The 19,043-nt window shown below is 40.8% G+C and overlaps 2 protein-coding genes and 1 long non-coding RNA gene across 3 annotated transcripts in view; 1 reads left to right on the top strand and 2 right to left on the bottom strand.

The window, feature by feature from the left end:
• The window catches only part of LOC138976065 (uncharacterized), a 28,673-nt gene extending 23,271 nt beyond the window's left edge, over positions 1-5,402 (top strand). Inside the window, exons 17-20 of the mRNA XM_070348875.1 lie at positions 580-623; positions 1,126-1,304; positions 3,072-3,163; positions 3,832-5,402. Of these exons, the coding sequence (XP_070204976.1) occupies positions 580-623; positions 1,126-1,304; positions 3,072-3,163; positions 3,832-3,978 (462 nt within the window). The 3' untranslated portion in view covers positions 3,979-5,402. The remainder of the gene's footprint in view (positions 1-579; positions 624-1,125; positions 1,305-3,071; positions 3,164-3,831) is intronic.
• An 824-nt stretch (positions 5,403-6,226) lies between these two features.
• On the bottom strand, positions 6,227-9,982 carry LOC138976068 (uncharacterized). Its single transcript, XR_011458862.1, has 2 exons — positions 7,857-9,982; positions 6,227-7,782 (listed from the first exon to the last, which is right to left on the bottom strand). It is a non-coding gene; the product is annotated as an uncharacterized lncRNA (long non-coding RNA).
• A 1,302-nt stretch (positions 9,983-11,284) lies between these two features.
• Positions 11,285-18,380, bottom strand: LOC138976064 (uncharacterized). Its single transcript, XM_070348873.1, has 3 exons — positions 17,790-18,380; positions 15,866-16,142; positions 11,285-15,082 (listed from the first exon to the last, which is right to left on the bottom strand). The coding sequence occupies exons 1-3, from the start codon at positions 18,365-18,367 to the stop codon at positions 14,891-14,893; spliced, it is 1,047 nt and encodes a 348-aa protein (XP_070204974.1). The 5' UTR covers positions 18,368-18,380; the 3' UTR covers positions 11,285-14,890.
• Between the last annotated feature and the right edge of the window lie 663 nt (positions 18,381-19,043).

Below are 19,043 nucleotides of genomic sequence, written 5' to 3'. Positions count from 1 at the left end.
GGGGAGGGGAGGGGAGGGGAGGGGAGGGGAGGGGAGGGGAGGGGAGGGGAAGGGAGGGAGGGAGGGAGGGAGGGAGGGTGGGTGGGTGGGTGTGTGTGTGTCTGCTTGTAGAGTGTAATGCTGTTAAAACAGTTGAAATGAACATACTTTCGACTTCATGTTATTTTTGCTTCATGAATTGACACATTAGTCTAAATTTCAGAATTTCAATTAGTCTGTGGTTTTTTAAGTTGTGGCAAAGTTGCCCTTACCAGTGGCTTGTTGGTACAGTGGAACCCCCCTTTTTAAGACCTAAAAAAAAATCAAAAAAAAATCAAGTCTTAAAAAGGAGGCAGTCTTACAATGGGGGTAAATTTACAGAGATTATGAACAGAAAATCTAAAAAAGCAAGGTCTTAAAAGGGAGGAAGTTTTAAGGGGGGGGGGGGGGGGGTCCACTGTATTTGTATTTCCACAGTATGGATTTGTTTGCAAACTTTTACATTGTTGCTAAAGGACAAGCACAAGCATGTCTGCTCATGGTATTTCCCTTCAGTTTATTTTGGAAAGTGATTGTGATAGTTTGGTATGTTTATTCCAGAAATCTCCAGCGCCCTCTGTGTTCAGTGTTGGCTCTTACATAAGGTACGCATTGTTGATTAATGTGCAATTACATTCAGATATTGTGCAATTTCATCATATATTGTGCAATTTCAATCAGTTTTTGTGCAATTTCAATTCGTTTTTGTGCAATTTCAATCAGATATTGTGCAGTTTTAATCAGATATTGTGTGATTTCAATCAGTTATTGTGCAATTTGAATCAGATATTGTGCAATTTCAATCAGTTTTTGTGCAATTTCATTAATTTTTTTGTGCAATTTCATTCATTTTTGTGTGCAATTTAAAGCATTTTTTGGGTTGCAATTTCAATCAGATATTGTGCAATTTCAATCAGATATTGTGTTGTTTTAGATATTGTGTCGTTTTAATCAGATATTGTGTGATTCCAATCATATATTGTACGTTTGTGCAATTTGAATGAGATATTTTGTGATTTGAGATAAAATATTGTACGATTTCAATAAGACATTGCAAGATTTCTATTGGACGCTGTGTGATTTTAACCTGCTTTTGCATGATTTCAGCCGAGTCCTGATCCCCCCACCCCCCACCCCAGCATCAGGCATGTCTCAGCCAGTACTATCCACCATTCAGGAGAGTCGAACCCCGGTGCGCACACCGTCGCGCCAAGCGACACCCGCCAAACAGACCCTGTCCGTTGTCTTGGACTTCTTGGGCAAGATCCGCCACAGCATGGACACTAGTGAGTGTTTGCTTGTGATCTGTCTTGTGTGTGAGTCAGGGATTGACGGGCACGATGGCATAGTTCATAGATCAGACCAGAGAACCCGTACGATTTTGCAGTATTTTGTACGCTTGATTGTCTAGAATACGATCAGAAAAGTTCCCAGATTACTATTCTACACAAGTGGATCCCGAAGCCGATCCAGTATTTTGACACGTGATTACAGTTTTTGTCAGTAAACATTGAAAGAACCATTTGTTTTAAACGTATTGGTAAACTTAATTGTTAGATGGACGCATGCGAAATATGTTTGAATCATGGATGTTCAAATTCTGTGTGGAGTACGCTCATGTTTCTGAAAATAAATGAAGTTTCTTTGAGAATACTTCAAGTGCAAAACAGGGGTTCCCAGGTCTGTAAGATGTTCGCCTCCTGTACAAAAGGTGTTCAAATCCCAGCTGCGCCTGGTGGGTTAAGGATGGAGATTTTTCTGATCTCCCAGGTCAACTTAAATGCAGACCTGCTAGTGCCTTGTCCCCCTCCGTGTGTACACGTAAGCAAAAGACCATGTACGGAAGGAAAAGACATGTAATCCATGGCAGAGTTTGGTGGGTTATAGAAACACCCAAAAAGCAAGCTTGCATCCTCTGAAGTCAGTGTATGGCTGCCCTAATGACAGGGTAAAAAAGGCCATACACCTAAAAACCCACTCCTGCAAAAAACACGAGTTTACATGGGAGTTTCAGCCCATGAACGAAGAAAAAAAAAGGAAAAAGAGTCAGGGATGTATTTGTGCAGCTCTTTGTGAGGTACATGAATACACATCAAAGCGAGATGGGAAAAGATCAGAGAGAACGTAAGGGTCAGCTATGGCAACCTTCACGGGCGCTGTGGCGGGGTGGTAAGACGTCGGCCTCTTAATCGGAAGGTCGAGGGTTCGAATCCCGGCCGCTGTTGCCTGGTGGGTTAAGTGTGGAGATTTTTCCGATCTCCCAGGTCAACTTATGTGCAGATCTGCTAGTGGCTTATCCCCCTTCGTGTGTACACGCAAGCACAAGACCAAGTGCGCACGGAAAAGATCCTGTAATCCATGTCAGAGTTCGGTGGGTTATAGAAACACGAAAATACCCAGCATGCTTCTTCCGAAAGCGGCGTATGGCTGCCTAAATGGCGGGGTAAAAACGGTCATACATGTAAAATTCCACTCGTGCAAAAACACGAGTGTACGTGGGAGTCTAAGCCCATGAACGAAGAAGAAGAAGAAGAAGCTATGGCAACCTTTTGGCTAAAGGTCAAGTCCTTCCTGCAAACACAATCATTTCATCTGTGGACACTATGGAGTTTGCGCTTGTGATTTTAGCAGGTGTTGGACAGGTACATGAATACATGTTGTAGTTGGAGGGGACAAGATAACAAAGATCACAGTGTTTCTTGTAAGACTAATTTAGAATATCAGAGGAAAGTAGAATTTTGTAGGTGTTAGGTATGTATCGGGTTAACTGCAAGAATTCTTGCAAATTTCACATGAAGATCTTAAACAAAAGAGGCAGAGCGCTATTTAAGATCTGAGAAACAAAGGGAAGTAAGCTCTCTGGATGCATATGACATGTGCAATAGAGTAATTGAGAGTTATGCGGAACCAGTCTCCTGGCACCTGAGAGAATAACAAGCATTGAAATGAAGAAGCGATGTTCATCCTTATAGTGGGCAGATTTTATGACAAGAATAATTTCAAGTGTCAGATTAGTCATTTCAGGAATTATTTGTCATCTTTTTGTGCTGCAGTTGCTCACGGGGATGGAAGTGACAGGCAGCGACTGGACCGTGAGACTGACGGCTTCATCAGACAGAACGTGGAGGATCTCAAACAGGCACAGGTCAGTCAGAGAGAGAGAGAGGAAGAGAGAGAGATGGATGGAACTTTATTTTATAAGAATAAGAGGTTTAAGGCTACACCTTTTCTTACAACCTGTCCTTAAGTGAGAGAGAGAGATTAAATCAAATTTTATTTTATGAGGTTTGTGACTGTGGTTGAGAGAGAGAGAGAGAGAGAGAGAGAGAGAGAGAGAGAGAGAGAGAGAGAGAGAGAGAGAGAGAGAGAGAGAGAGAGAGAGAGAGAGAGAGAGAGAGAGAGAGAGAGTGAGTGTGTGTGTGTGTTGGTGTGTGTATGTGTGGGGAGAGAGAGAAAGAGAGAGAGAGAGAGAAAGAGATATATAGAGTGTGTGTGCGTGTATGAGAGAGAGGGAGAGGGGTATGAACAAAGTATTTTCAACATGTCAGTGGGATCCTTCTCCTAAGGTAGAGATCGTGAGTTTGAAATAAAGTTTATTCTCAGTTTCACTCTCTGCATAATTCCATTGACACTGATATCAGCCGAGTTCTATTAAATGTGTGTGTGTGTTTGTGTGTGTGTGTTTGTGTGTGTATGTGTGCGTGCGTGCATGTGTGTGTGGCTAGTACAGGCATTGGAACACAAAAACGTAGCATCTTTTATTCTCTGACATTGTCACACACTCACACTTACCATTTTTACCACCGTTGTCAGGTGGAAGTGTTTGGCCACCGTCTGCAGCCAGGAGAGTTCGAATCCCTGACGGCACAGCAGCAGCAGGATTCCAGCGACAAAATGATGCAGCTCATGCAGCGATGGAGGGAGGACCGCCGGGCCCAGGAACTCGCCTCACGCAGATAGCGTACCTGTGCTGAATGAACATTGACATTGCCTGCGAACACAGAAGAATATGAAAAAACTCTCTGTTATCCTACAGCCTGTCCTTAACTGGGCGGAGTCAACTACGTGAAGTATACTACGCGAAGCTGGCCGCACGAAGCTTTAGCACTAAGTTTTTGGTAAAAATACTTCACAAAGTCGACTTTCGGTTCAATTCATGACCTCCTTTAGTCTCAGAAAGCTAAGGCTGAAAGGTACAATGGAATAGGGTTCATTTGAACCCTGCTTCCAAGAAAAAAATCTGAGAAAACCAAATCTTGAAAGGACAGATTTGTTTTCTTTTATATAAAATAATGTTCCAATAACTAATCTTTCTTTTTTTTATCAATTCTTATTTTGAGAGTGTTAGCAGTTGACCTGGTTTAGGTTTCAAAAAGGGCAGAGTCTTAGAATAGAGGTTAATTCACAGAGGTGATGTGAAAAGAACATCTTAGAAAGCAGGGTCTTCTAAAGTGACTGTCTGAATTCAGCCGGTCCTAATGTGACAGTCCTGAAATCTCAATCCTGTCTGACTGGCTTTGCCTCCAAAGGTGATTCTTGTGCTTCTGGCATTCGGTCACATTTGGCGCTTGCGAGCAGGGATGGGACTCGACATGGTATGATCAGGAATGGCGTCAATGCCACGTACTTGTACATTTTGGTGCTGTTATCATCCCAACGAACCTGGGAGGGACTAAGTAGTACTCTGTCAATGCTCCGTGGCTATTTTTATTATAACACAGGAACAATTACTTGAACTGTAGGGATATTTTTCTTTAAATAATTTCAGGCATTAAATGAGTGTTGACAAATTTATATGACGCCAGAATGCGAGTTCTGCAGATCATTTCAAACCATCTAACTTTGCAGCCAAAACTGTCGCAGGGTCTTTTGCAAACTTTCACACACACACACACACATACACAGGCTAACGCATAACCACACGTGCACAGTTCATCATGTACACACACACATACACCTTTCTGTACTGTTTTAGACCTTACTGCACACAAATTTCACAATTTCATTTGTTATGTTTTTGAAGGTGATGATGGAGAGTTAATTTGCATTCTGTGATACAGATCACACAGGGGTCATATATTTCCTGTGCTGAAATTAATATAATTAATTAACTTGGTTTGTTCAGTTTTTGTATATTCATGAATTGATTTATTATGATTACTTGTACTTGCATTTCCCTGTTGAAAATCATTCCGTCCAATTTGTTTGTCTATCTCCTCAAGAGTTGTTCCATCTAATACAACATGATTTGTGTGTTGTTCTTTTTGAGTGTTTATTTACATTTTCTGTCTCAAAAATATTTGGTGCTTTGGTGATGGTTTTTCGTTTGTTAAGCTCATGATGATACTGTTATGTAATAAACACACCTTTTGTGACATATTTAATTGGTCTGTTGTTTAAGTTTATACACCTAGAAACATAGTTCACAATAAACCTGACAGGAAAAGAGCTTCAAACACAAGAACATTATGGAACATTTAAGTTTAGACAAAACAAAAAATTCACAAGAACTTATCAGCCGTTTAAGTGGACAAACAGGGTGCACAACAGACAGTTATTAATTTTGTAGAGAAAAAAGTGGCCGCTTGTAGATGGTTTTTTGTCTGGTATGTGTGTGTGTGCACTTCTTCTGCTGGGCTGAAACTCCCATGTACACTCGTGTTTTTCCACGAGTGGAATTTTACGTGTATGACCGTTTTTACCCCGCCATTAAGGCAGCCATACGCCGCTTTCGGAGGAAGCATGCTGGGTATTTTCGTGTTTCTATAACCCACCGAACTCTGACATGGATTACAGGATCTTTTCCGTGCGCACTTGGTCTTGTGCTTGCGTGTACACACGAAGGGGGATAAGCCACTAGCAGGTCTGCACATAAGTTGACCTGGGAGATCGGAAAAATCTCCACACTTAACCCACCAGGCGGCCACGGCCGGGATTCGAACCCTCAACCTTCTGACTAAGAGGCTGACGTCTTACCACCCCGCCACAGCGCCCGTTTGTGTGCACTTATTCTTATGCGTCTGTCTATCTGTTTATTATCTGACTGTGTTCGATTTGAGTAGCATATTCTGGCATGGGCAACCTAGAGAGAAACAGAGAGAGAGAGAGAGAACATGTATCCATGACTGAATCAATGACAACCAACACACATATATGCTGCTGCATGAACACATACACAAATACACATGTAGTGACACATTCATTTCATAACTGGGTTTATTTCATAAGAAAAACCATAGTTACTGTAAACTTAGAAAACAAAGAAAAAAACATGTTAACAAAAGTATACGCAGAAAAAGGGAGTGTGTAAAGAGGGTATAAAAAAAATTGAATTCGACAAAGGTTGCCACAAGACTGAGATTACCAAGAATGACAAATACACAGCACTTTAATAAAATTCAAAGTGTATGATTGTCGCACAAATTCAAAACATGACAGTGTCTCAATGACAAACTAACCTTATATCAAACACAACATAAAAAAATAGTTTTCTTGATTTTGTTCTTTTGGGTGAGTACACAGAATACTACACATGTAATCCAAAGGTAAAACAGGTTACAACAATATTTTTCAAAAGGCCGCACATTCCACAAGCTGGTCATGGGTCAGTTTCATGACTACAGAGACACACCTGTTGTGTCAGACATTAACCGTTAGGCTGGTTGTTGCGACATATGTCGTGCTACTTTACATTGTCACCTGGTTGTCACGACATATGTCGCGCTACCGGCTCAGTCTGTTTGGTCGGTTCCGATGTCGCGCTACTTTATGTATACTGTCACCTGGTTGTCACGCCATATGTCGCACTACTGGCTCAGTCTGTTTGGTCGGTTCCGATGTCGCGCTACTTTACGTATACTGTCACGTGGTTGTCACGCCATATGTTACTCTACTGGCTCAGTCTGTTTGGTCGGTTCCGATGTTGCGCTACTTTACGTATACTGTAAATGGTTGTCACAACATATGTCGCGCTACTGGCTCAGTCTGTTTGGTCGGTTCCAATGTCGCGCTACTTTATGTATACTGTCACCTGGTTGTCACGCCATATGTCACTCTACTGGCTCAGTCTGTTTGGTCAGTTCCAATGTCACGCTACTTTACGTATACTGTCACCTGGTTGTCATAACATATGTCGTGCTACTGGCTCAATCTATTTGGTCGGTTCCAATGTCGCGCTACTTTATGTATACTGTCACCTGGTTGTCACGACATTATGTCGCTCTACTGGCTCAGTCTGTTTGGTCGGTTCCGATGTCGCGCTACTTTACGTATACTGTCACCTGGTCGGTTCCGATTACCTGCCATGCATGCGAAAACCTATATGACCGTTTTTCTTTATTTTTCTCTCTGTTAATTCACCAGTGGCTATGTAACATGTGTTACAGAATTGCACCAGTGTAAGGGTTAATTCACCAGTGGCTATGTAACATGTGTTACAGAATTGCACCAGTGTAAGGGTTAATTCACCAGTGGCTATGTAACATGTGTTACAGAATTGCACCAGTGTAAGGGTTAATTCACCAGTTTCTATGTAACATGTGTTACAGAATTGCACCAGTGTAAGGGTTAAAAGAATGATGTATTTTTTCAGACCCGCAAAACTGAAAAATGATTCTTCAGTAGTATTGATTCCATTTTTCACTATTCAAGCGCTGTTTTCAGTAACAGCCCAAAAAGCTGGAATTCCATTAAAAATACAGTGGTACCCCCCTTTTTTAAGACCTCCAAAGTTCTGAGAAAATCGGTTCTTGAACAGGAGGGAGTCTTAAAAAGGAGGAAATCTTAAAATGGGGGTACTTTTACAGAGGTTATGAACAGAAAATCTGAGAAAACGAGACCTTAAAAAGGAGGGAGTCTTAAAATGGGGGTACAGAGGTTATGAACAGAAAATCTGAGAAAACGAGGTCTTAGAAAGGAGGGAGTCTTAAAATGGAGGGTCAAAAAAGGAGGGTTCCACTGTACTTGGCACAGACGACAGAAATGTTCAAAAAATATATGTTTGTAAAAAATACGGGGAAAAAACTATTACCTATCAAGTTAATGGAAGGTATTACGCATGCGTCAACATAATAATTAACATCAGTTGCAGTATACAATGTCTCGTTTAAATCGAGAACATTGCTTCAACTTACAAGGTAAGTATCGCATGTTCTTTATGATTTTAAGCTTATCCTACTATGTAGAGCCATCCAGAGGCTTTCGACAAAGTCCAGATCTTTAAAAAACCATAACATTGCAATTGTGTGTGTGTGTGTGTGTGTGCTTGTGTGTGTTGTACAGAGCAATTCCCAGAAAACTACTGGACAGATCTTAATGAAACTTTGCTGAGCGGTGGTGAAGTGAGTACTGCTGACAGCAAAGTTTACATGATTGTTTAAACCAGTGACCAACATCTGAATCATGCCATCTGCAGCTGAAAAACAAGTTTCAACCGCTGCTGAACCACAAGTGTTCTATGCCAAAAATAAAATAAGTATAGTCAGAAACAAGAAACAAAAATATTGTAACAGACTCATGTGTTATAAGAAAATAACTGTGTACATAGTATGTATAGGAGGGAGAACACACAGTACCTTGGCATAAACTGACCTCATCAATTACAGTCGCTCAGAGTGGCAAGATTCACCAACATTGTTTTAGGGCGGGGATGTAGCTCAGTCGGTAGCGCGCTGGATTTGTATCCAGTTGGCCGCTGTCAGCATGAGTTCGTCCCCACGTTCGGCGAGAGATTTATTTCTCAGAGTCAACTTTGTGTGCAGACTCTCCTCGGTGTCCGAACACCCCCGTGTGTACACGCAAGCACAAGACCAAGTGCGCACGAAAAAGATCCTGTAATCCATGTCAGAGTTCGGTGGGTTATAGAAACACGAAAATACCCAGCATGCTTCCTCCGAAAGCGGCGTATGGCTGCCTAAATGGCGGGGTAAAAACGGTCATACACGTAAAAGCCGTGGGAGTTTCAGCCCATGAACGAACAAACAAACAAACAAACAAAAAAAACATTGTTTTAACTAGCTAAAACAAGACAATTTGAAAATCTCAGAATCTGTTCAATAGATCACTAAAACTACAAATCTCAGCTTCACAAACAGAACCATCCTATGACCCATGATGCAATGTGAATTTCTTTCTTGATTCCAGCAGCACAACCACGCATACAGCAACAAAACATTAATCAGAATCTATTCAGTAAACCTTGGAAGAAATACACATCTCATATTGCACAACTTCCAAAAACTTACCGCACCTCTTAAACCATGTTCTGGGTCCCATACTCCTTTTAAACTTCACTGGACTTCCTGGGTACCGTGGAACCCCCCTTTTAACCATCACCGGATCACGCTTCGGACTACACAGTCTGGATGATGTGGGTGGTGTACGACCCATACTTTTCAAAGAAAGGTTCAACGTAAAAAGTATGGGTCGTACACGACCCACGCCATCCGAATAGGGATAAACGTTTTGCCGCCTCTTTGCAGAGTATGGGTCATACACGACCCACGCCATCCGAATAAGGATAAACAACGTACAATTGCTTACGTAATTCCATGTGGGTCGTCGACGATCCCCATCATCCGGACTGTGTAGTTCAAATTACGTCATCGTTTATTTGTTTACAAAGATAATCTTTTAAAAGTTGGGCAATGGGATGGTCGTATGGTGATTGGAGATTACATGAAGTCTCAATCAAAAACTCGAAACAGTTTCAGAGATAAAGACGATTTTGTGGAAAAGAGAAAAAAAATAAAATAACAAACGTTCCAACAACCTAAATTTTTTTTAAAAAAAAGACGTTTTGTGAGACTCTGGGTCGTCCACGACCCACGAAGCTCGGTGAAGGTTAAGACATCAACAAATCTGAGAAAATCAGGTCTTAAAAAGTAGGGAGCCTTAAATTGGGGACAAATTTACAGAGGTTATGAAGAGAAAATCTGAAAAAACAAGATCTTAAAAGAAGGAAGTCTTAAATGGGGGGGGGGGGGTGTCTTAAATGGGGGGGGTCTTGAAGAGGGGGGGGGGGTGTTGAGTTTCAAAACAAACAAAAAGTGACTGTTTCAAACCGGTAAGACTGCTAAAGGGTTGCAGCAGCAATTCATACAATCAAGAAATAAGCTTGCGCAAGAACGAGTGCATCAACTATTGAAAAGCTTAATGAAAAATAGAACACACACTGGATCTGCCTCGTAATAACTGACAAATCGCTGCCCTCTCGATCTCTCTGTTTAAATCTTCACATAGGGCTTTGACTTTCTGTCTCCCTCTCTCTCTCTCACGCACACACACATGCATACACACAGTGACACATACACACAGCACCACCACCACAATACTAAACAATGTTGGCACCAGTGCCTCAAAAATTATACATCTGCAAAATTGTGCTTCCACACATCACACATAGCATGAATCTGCTAACGTTTATATATGCTTATTCCCCCCTCTGCTTCTTTACCTCTGTAAACTTGTAGAGCTAGTTATTTTTCGATAATGACCCAGCAACCAAACAAATAACGAGCCAGCAACAGCCTGAATCCTCGATAGTGCAATGGGTTGAGAAGCTGTTCTGTTTCGGTACTACTTTTGCGACTGAAAAGTTCCGAACGCTCTATACGTACGAAGTATACATCTCTGGAGCAAACAATACAAACATACCGCATTTAAATTAACAACTACAGGCCTGAACACATGAATATCCATATAAAATCCATGAGTTCGGTTGTTTTCTGAATCTAGATCTGCCGTGCACAACCCGTTCATCACAAGCAAATTCCCAAGGCAAGTAACTCATACTCTAGCGACAAGAGTAGTTCCCCTTCTTTTAACTCAGTTTCTTCGACAACACTGACTGCAATCCGACGGTCAGTTTTCCACAATATTTCATTTTATAAACAGATCACACGCAACCAAATACACACATCTCATCAATTTAAACAACATAAAGCGGTTTCATACACTATTTTCCACAGAAAAATGAACTTCATACAGTAATTAACGTTGGAACACGGGTGCAAAAGTTCGTCTGCTAGTCCCATTTGACGAAAGAACATTATCTTAAGCGATACTAAAACATAAACAGAACACACAATACCTGCCTTTACCGCCACAGCAGAATAACAGCATATCTGTGTACTTGATTTTAGTCCAAAACAAGGAAACTGACAAGAAGTGTTAACAGAATGGAATGATTTGCACGGAACTATACAACCGCGCATCAATCGATCGCCTGCGCAGGTTGACTGGTTGAGTGAGTCGGATTCGATGAAACTTTCGCACAAAAACTCCTCTTTTCTTTGAATAACTGAAGAAAGGAGGAATAAAGAGGTTACACACCTCGTCTCAGTGATTATTAAAAATAATGGTCTCAGTTCGCGGTCATGAAAAAGCTCGCTGAAGCTCGCATTTTTCATGATCCGCTAACTTCGACCATTATTTTTAATAATCACTGAGACTCGGCATGTAACCTCTACATAAATATATCAAGAATTATATATCGATCAAAGAAATAAAGTGAACATCTCTGAATTAAAATCTTTATAATAAAAAAAGTTCTGAAGCTTTGAACAGTTGCTTCAAACATGCGTATAGATGTGTGTACATACTTAAAGTTTAGAAAAATCACATACATTCAAAAAACACATGAAATGTGTCCTTTTTTTTTCCCAGCCACCTTTTGTTCAGACTCAAAAACTGAAACTGTGTATACTCAAATTCTAAAGACAACTAAGCCAAGCTACAGTACATGAACATGTATTTACATTACAATTTTGGGTAAGGGTTTTGCATCCCAAGAAAACAAGCTTTTCAGTGTAGTTTGGTATAAAACATAAGCAAAATTCCTGCCTTCTGGATAAATACAATTTTTAAAAAAGGCAATTCTCGTAAATATGTGGATATAAAAACCTTGCCATGATTATATTTTCATTATTATGCAAGGCAAAAGGTAAAGCAACTTCTTCTTCTTCTTCAGCGTTCCAGAATTTTCTGGTTACGTGTGAGCTCGTTTGCCCATTTGGGTTCCTCACACTATACTCTGAGAGCATAGTCAGCTCACTCGGCTTTCGTTGAGTAGGCATGCTGGGTATTTTCGTGTTTGCATAACCCACTGAATTCTGACATGGATTACAGGATCTTTTCCGTGCGCACTTGGTCTTGTGTGTACACACGAAGGGGGTTAAGTCACTAGCAGGTCTGCACATAAGTTGACCTGGGAGATCGGAAAAATCTCCACTCTTAACCCACCAGCGACCGGGATTCAAACTCACGACCTCCCGATTAGAAGGCCGATGTCTTACCACTGCGCCCGTCGGTAAAGCAACAATTACATCATATTTAAACTACCTTTTGGAATGAGGATTCTGGTAATTAACATCATTATTCAATCTACATTTTGGAATGATTCTGATGATTAACATATAGTCAAACTACCTTTTGGAATGATTTTGATAATTAACGGATTAAATATGTACAGTATGTAAAAGTACATATCAAGTCTAGTCTGGTCTTGGTTCTAGATAGTAAGGTCACCTAATCAGCCAAGCTCCCACACGGAAGGTTAAGTGTTTGCATCAAGGCCGCGCCTAGGGTGGATATTTTTTCCAATCTGCCAGCTCAACTTATGTGCAGACTTGCTAGTGCCTTATCCCCCCCTTAATGCGTACATGCAAGCATGCACAAAAAAGGTACTGTAATCCATATCAGAATTTAGTGGGTTATAGAATCACAAATCATGCACCCACCAAAAACGAAGTAAAGCTGCCTAAGTGGCGGCAGGAAAAAAACCGGTCACCCACACATAAAAAACAACTCCTGCAAAAAACATGAACACAGAAGAAGAAGTAACGTGAATAAGGTCACCTTGGAAAGATGACTGAACCAATGTTATGAGTGACATACACATAAATGTCCACTGGTTACAACAACAACAACAAAAAGGAGATTCTTTGTCGATACTGTCCTTCAATTTGTTCAGTACTTTCACTTTCTCATATGACTGTGACTAGAACTATAAAACAAGGAACATGGGATAGTGTACGAACAAACTCTTACACAAACTATAAATGTTGTGAGTGATAAGGCATTCAGTGCTAATTGCTATGAGGAGCTGAAAATACACTAATTGACTAGTTTTAGAATCAGTAAACTAAGTGCATCAGATTGTTTGGGAATACCAAAATGTATGCTGACCCCTGGAAGCAAAAACTGTGGGGGTAAGAAATCACTAACATGGGAGGATTTCAAGAGATTCTTACCAGCAAAAATCACTGACCATTAATGACAGACGCAGTAGCTGAGATGCTAAAATATCGGCCATCCACGTGGAAGGTTTGGGGTTCGAATTCCCTCTGCAGCTGGTGGGATAAGGATGGAGATTTGTGTGTAACACACAAGTACAAAACCAATTATGAGTCGGGGAAAATTTTTTTCCATCAATCCATGTCAGAGTTTGGTGGGTTATGGAAACAAAAATATTCAGTATGCATCCTTTCAAAAACCGAGTATGCACACACAAAAACACTCCAACTGGGTTTTGAAATACTGTTTACAGAAAATCATAAATTTATGTAAAAGTCTTATTCTGGTTACGCAGGTTTATTAATTTTAACAAACAACACATTCTTATCTTAGCATATAACCACGTCATGTCCCAAATAGACACTAGTTCTGGGGACAGAAATTTAAGGTAGCATCAGGGGTCTATGGTAGCATATAGCACATTCTTATGCACTATTTTGTACTCAGCAAAGTGGGTTACAAAATCCAGCAAAACAAGTTTCTCTTGCTACACTGTATTTATACCTGGCAGCAAAAGACGAGTATGAAATGTGGCTTAACATAATGTTTGGTACAGAAATTTAGTGAACAGCTGCATCAACACTGTGCCACAAGAGTTAAGACTACACTTCCTATCATGCTTTAAAACCTCAGCTTGCTATGCTATGCTATAGTGGCGCAGAATCATATCCAACAAAAGATTTTCACCTTACGGGCTAGCACAGATGCGAAACCACTTGCCATCATGAAAGATGATGGAACAGGTAAGCCCAAAACACTGAAGCACTCGACCCAGCTTTATCACCCAACCTCCCCACCGCTTCAAATGGATATATCAGATACCAACAAATTATCGCTTCCAAACGCCAAACCAGTGGCTTTTCAAAATAACATCCCTATATGCCCTGAGAAATATGACATGTAAAACTGCAGATATTTGACAAGAAAATCAGAATCGCACAGATGAAAAGACACTTTTAGTTTTAAAAACAATTATGCATGTGTAGACAATCTTTCCCATTAGCCATGATTTTGATAAGTCATAACTTATCAGTTTTCAGGCTGATGAAATTGAAAATCTACAAGGTTTACAATCTGCTGCCATTTATTAACTTATCAAGGCAGTGGGGAAAAAAGGTTCTACAAAGATTCTTTTAAAATACACCACAAAGCATGTCCCTTCGTCATCCTATAAAATGTTCCTCTGCATGTTGACAGCTTTATAGTAGCACATGGTACACATGTGAAAAAATAAATCTTGCTTCACAGGAAACCCATGATTGCAAAATCCTCTCTGACAGGCTTCAAAAATCTATCAAAAAAGAACTGAACCAAAACAAAACACAGTCAATTCACAAATCATGTTCAAAATCCACTTTTTAATTCCATTAAAACAAAACAACTCTGTGTCAGAGGTACTTCTTTTCATACTACGCAATAACTTTCAATGAGAATATCTTTTCTTTGTGTCAAAAATAAATCTCTTCGCAGAATACCAGACAAAAGAGAGAAAGGCCTGTTAGAAAATACTTTCAGACAAAGACACTGCACCAGTATTCACCAGTTTAAAATGTGTTACTGTATTAAGTGCTCTCCCCCATCACTCCTCTAAGTCTAACCCTTGGTCTTCTGGTACATGCTCATAAACGTAGTTCCAGCCAAGTTTTATCAAAAACCTGTATCCGTTCTTCCTCATGAACGTGGCAGTGATGGCCATGTGTTCTCTGTTGTGAAGCAGTTCATAGAGAATGTAAGCAGGACGGAACCCAGCATCAAGCCACTGGTGAAGTATCTGAAAGCATTCATAGCTTCAGGGCATGCGATAAGGCCAAACAATGAAAAATGTTGTTTGCAATGAAAAGGCAAACTAATTTAAGGTTGGTAGGTCAGTTATTTTTTTTATTTTTTTTTTATTGAAGTTTGGCTTTTTATTTCCACAAGCACAAGTGGCTTTTGATTGGATGAAAATCGTGCGAGATGAATGTCAGAGAAAAGTAACTTTCCTTGTAAAGTCCACAAAATTAAGTGAAATGATTATTTTCAAGGATCAAGAGGAAAAAATAGGGTCAGCCAGGGATTCAAAAATGTTGATTTTTTTTCATTGGCCTTAAGTATTTAAAGGTTGAAGGCCTTTGTGGTTAGCAGCTGTTTTTTCTGTCTAAAATAAAACGTTTGATATTGATGAAGAGTACCTCTCCCTCCCCCCCCCCCCCCCCCCCTCTCTCTCTCTCTCTCTCTCTCTCTCTCTCTCTCTCTCTCTCTCTCTCTCTCTCTCTCTCTCTCTCTCTCTCTCTCTCTCTCTCTCTCTCTCTCTCTCTCTCTCTCTCTCTCTCTCTCTCTCTCTCTCTCTCTCTCTCTCTCTCTCTCTCTCTCTCTCTCTCTCTCTCTCTCTCTCTCTCTCTCTCTCTCTCTCTCTCTCTCTCTCTCTCTCTCTCTCTCTCTCTCTCTCTCTCTCTCTCTCTCTCTCTCTCTCTCTCTCTCTCTCTCTCTCTCTCTCTCTCTCTCTCTCTCTCTCTCTCTCTCAGGCAAAATGGGTAGGCGGGGCTGAGAAGGGTGGGGACATATCAAGACTCACCTTATCTCCAATACCTTCAGCATCAATTGAGAGAATAGCAAAATTTGTTGGTACTTTGTACTTTCTGGCGAAGGACTGAACAGTCATACTGGGCACTTTGACAATGAGCTGCTTTGATGTGTCTCTCCCTCTCTCCCTGCGCGCTCTCCGTGCATCAAAAACATGGCTCTCCATGTCTTCACTGGTCAAGACAAAATCCTCAAGTCCATCACGCTGACCAATCAGCGAGTTGACCAGTATCACCTTCTGCTTTCCTTCGTTGTATGGGTCAGCATACCTGGAAAATAAAATTAAAGACTACGTCTATTCTGACAAAACGTGATTTATCTATGATAACAAATGAGTCACAGGTAAACAATGAAGTCAGCAAAGCACTAATAACTGCATGGAGTATCAGGTTTACCGTCTGCTAGTTGTTCTAAGCACAAATTAAATCAAACTCAACACTGGTCTACTCAAGGGCAAAGTTTATTCTTTTGTGAATAAACGTAATAACAATACACATCACAATCATTCATGTCCACACAACGCTACGATATGAAGAACACATAAATAACATGAAACAAAGAACATTGTAAGCAGTAATTAACATAATTATGAACCTCGTTGAAATGTTTATAATATTCAGTCTGCAGGAAGTGTCCCAGCAGAAAGCGCACAAGCAGTAGCAAAAACAGAGGATACAATAGAAAAGCTCAAGGAGGCAAGTGGGGAGGAGGGGGTACAAAACGGCAAAGTGACGAACTAAGCTACGCAATGTTTGTTGTTGCTTCTAGCGAGTAGAATGTTTACATTATCGCTTGACAACAGAAGAGTACCATTATTGGTTTTTCATATAAAAGAGGACTTCCGGTTGCATCGCTTGAGGTACAAACATCGCTAAGAGATTTAAAAACTCATTACGTTTAATGAGACTCCTTGATGTGTGCCTCAGGGTTCTACTCTGATGTGCTCTGCATCAGTATAAAACAAAACTACAGTTAGCATCATCGCAACATTAATGCTGCCAACCAAAACACTGGCATATTTATGGTGAAAATTAATGGAAAGCGACCTTGCATTTCTAAAGAAAAATGGATAAATGCTTAAAAAAAAGGGTATGATGAATGCCTCTGGCATTTCTTTAGTCGAACAAAAGTACACTGGTAGTGGTACCTGCTATGGGAGGCACATCCCATGAATGAGAGTAGTTGCCTTGTACAGGTATTTCCTTAGAATTTAAGAAGAAGAAACCAAAGGACACCTTCCAACAAAGGACACCTGCAGCATGTAGTCCTGCTGTCAATATTCACCTGACTAAATATACTTGTCCAGACAGGCCACCTGCAATGTAAAAACACCTTATTTGGCTGTTCCAATGGGTGTCATTTCAAAGTTCGCACTGGCTATACGCACTAGGAGTCCGACTAGGAGTGTATACAAGACCTGACCACTGTATACACTCCGGGTTTAACTTCTGGTCGCAAAGCGAATTTGCCATTCGACACCACTTTGCGATAGGAACGCAGAGTAGTTGATTATAAAAAGAGTACAAAGAAACAAAAACAATCTGATGCTGCGCGGCCTTTGCTGTGACGTAGATTACATTTTCACATTTTCGACACTGAACCGCATCAACACTCGGAGAGTCATTCGACGCCATTTTGCGTAGGTACGCTTTACTTTTGATTCATGGTATCAAAGAATGCTGGGAACAAACACAGACAAAAACAAACACTTAGGCTACACGAAACTGATGCTTCATGGCAGTTTATTGTCGGAGTTTGGAACACACTTGGAGTGTGTATAATTGTATTGACTTAGAAATGGTTGTACACTATGTGAACGTACATTATTTGCCAACCCACTCGGAGTGCGTATAGCTTTTGCCTTCAAAGTTTCATTGGCAGACCTGTACCAGTGTACCTCTTAGTCTTAGTCTTACCTTTCAATGTTTTGCTTGGCAAGGTTCAGCAAACTTAACTGCGGTTCCACCAAGATGGCGTCCCAACCTAGCTGAATCAAATTGAAGGAGTTGCTGGACAGCAGACCGTCGTTTGCTCCGATGTCGACGATCAGGCGACTGTAATTGGTGAAAAATGACTTCCCCCTTCCCCGGATGCGTCGTATCAAAAACAGAGCCTCCCCGGCGCTTGAAACATCCATGGCCATGTAGCTGATCTGGTGACGGTCAAAACCAGAAGCATGGGGGCTGTTGGCACCAGCTACTGCCCCTACTTCCCCATTCTCTGTCACAAAGTACATACGCTCCACTGTGTTTTGAATCAGTTTTAAAAATCCGCCATTTTTACCTTCATACACAAGGTTTCTGACGGAAGGGACTTGGAGTAACTTGTCAATGAAAGTTCCCTTCTGCGAACCAGCGAATAATCCAGTGATTTCGTTATGGATAGAAAAATAAGCGTAGAGGATGGTGATGTTGAGGATCAAGAGTTCGCAAGCTGCTAAGCCCACTACGAGGTACAGAAATCCCCTGCAAATTGACATCCGAAACCGTGCCATTTTGAGGACCAATGTGATTGTTTCGCTTTATTGTGACCAGGAAATAAATCATGAAACGTGTTTTCCTAAATAGAAGAGTGCAATCACTGGTCTGTCTTTTTATACAATGTCCCAAAATCTTGCGTAAAGTCGTTTTTTTTGTAGCGCGTGACATAGTTGATTTAAAATTTTATCACGCACTTTGATTTTAAAAGTATAAAAAGTAAAATTAACAAAGGATTCTTTTTCAAAATCGAGTCTTTTCCAAGTAATACGGCATTCGTCGGCGTGCCGGTCGAGAACCGACGAGTCGGTTACGGAGTCTGCCTCGAAATACCGTCAAAACTGTTCTACAGCAGCAGTAGAATATCTTTGATACAGTTTTTTTCTCTTTATCTTTTATATAGTTTCGTTGTTTTATTGGTGTTTTTTTTAAAGACCAAAAAAAAACTGCACTCACGTGATATTCATGAAGACGATACATATGACACCATTGTTCTGCTTCTATATATATAAACTGACTAGATGATTGGCCGCTTCGCCGGGTATCGGCTTCGCCGGGAAGAAGTAGAGCCGAATACCAGGCTGCGCACGAAGGAAAGAAGATAAACGCGCAAAACACTGGAGACCTTCTAAAAATAGTAACGTAGTAACGGGAATATGGATTGACGCCACCCGGAGGAAGGGAGATAATCGC

Source organism: Littorina saxatilis, linkage group LG9, assembly GCF_037325665.1.
Source record: "Littorina saxatilis isolate snail1 linkage group LG9, US_GU_Lsax_2.0, whole genome shotgun sequence".
Classification (NCBI taxonomy): domain Eukaryota; kingdom Metazoa; phylum Mollusca; class Gastropoda; order Littorinimorpha; family Littorinidae; genus Littorina; species Littorina saxatilis.
The sequence above is the reverse complement of the archived record's forward strand: the minus strand, read 5'-3'. Positions and strand labels throughout refer to the sequence as shown.

What these genes read in the sequence shown, in the direction of transcription:
- LOC138976064 (XM_070348873.1), bottom strand. Translation starts at nt 18,367, where the DNA reads ATGGCACGGTTTCGGATGTCAATTTGCAGGGGATTTCTGTACCTCGTA. An exon ending in GCCAAGCAAAACATTGAAAG is followed by an intron (nt 16,143 to 17,789) that starts GTAAGACTAAGA and finishes TTTATTTTCCAG; the next exon opens with GTATGCTGACCCATACAACG. An exon ending in CTGAAGGTATTGGAGATAAG is followed by an intron (nt 15,083 to 15,865) that starts GTGAGTCTTGAT and finishes GAATGCTTTCAG; the next exon opens with ATACTTCACCAGTGGCTTGA.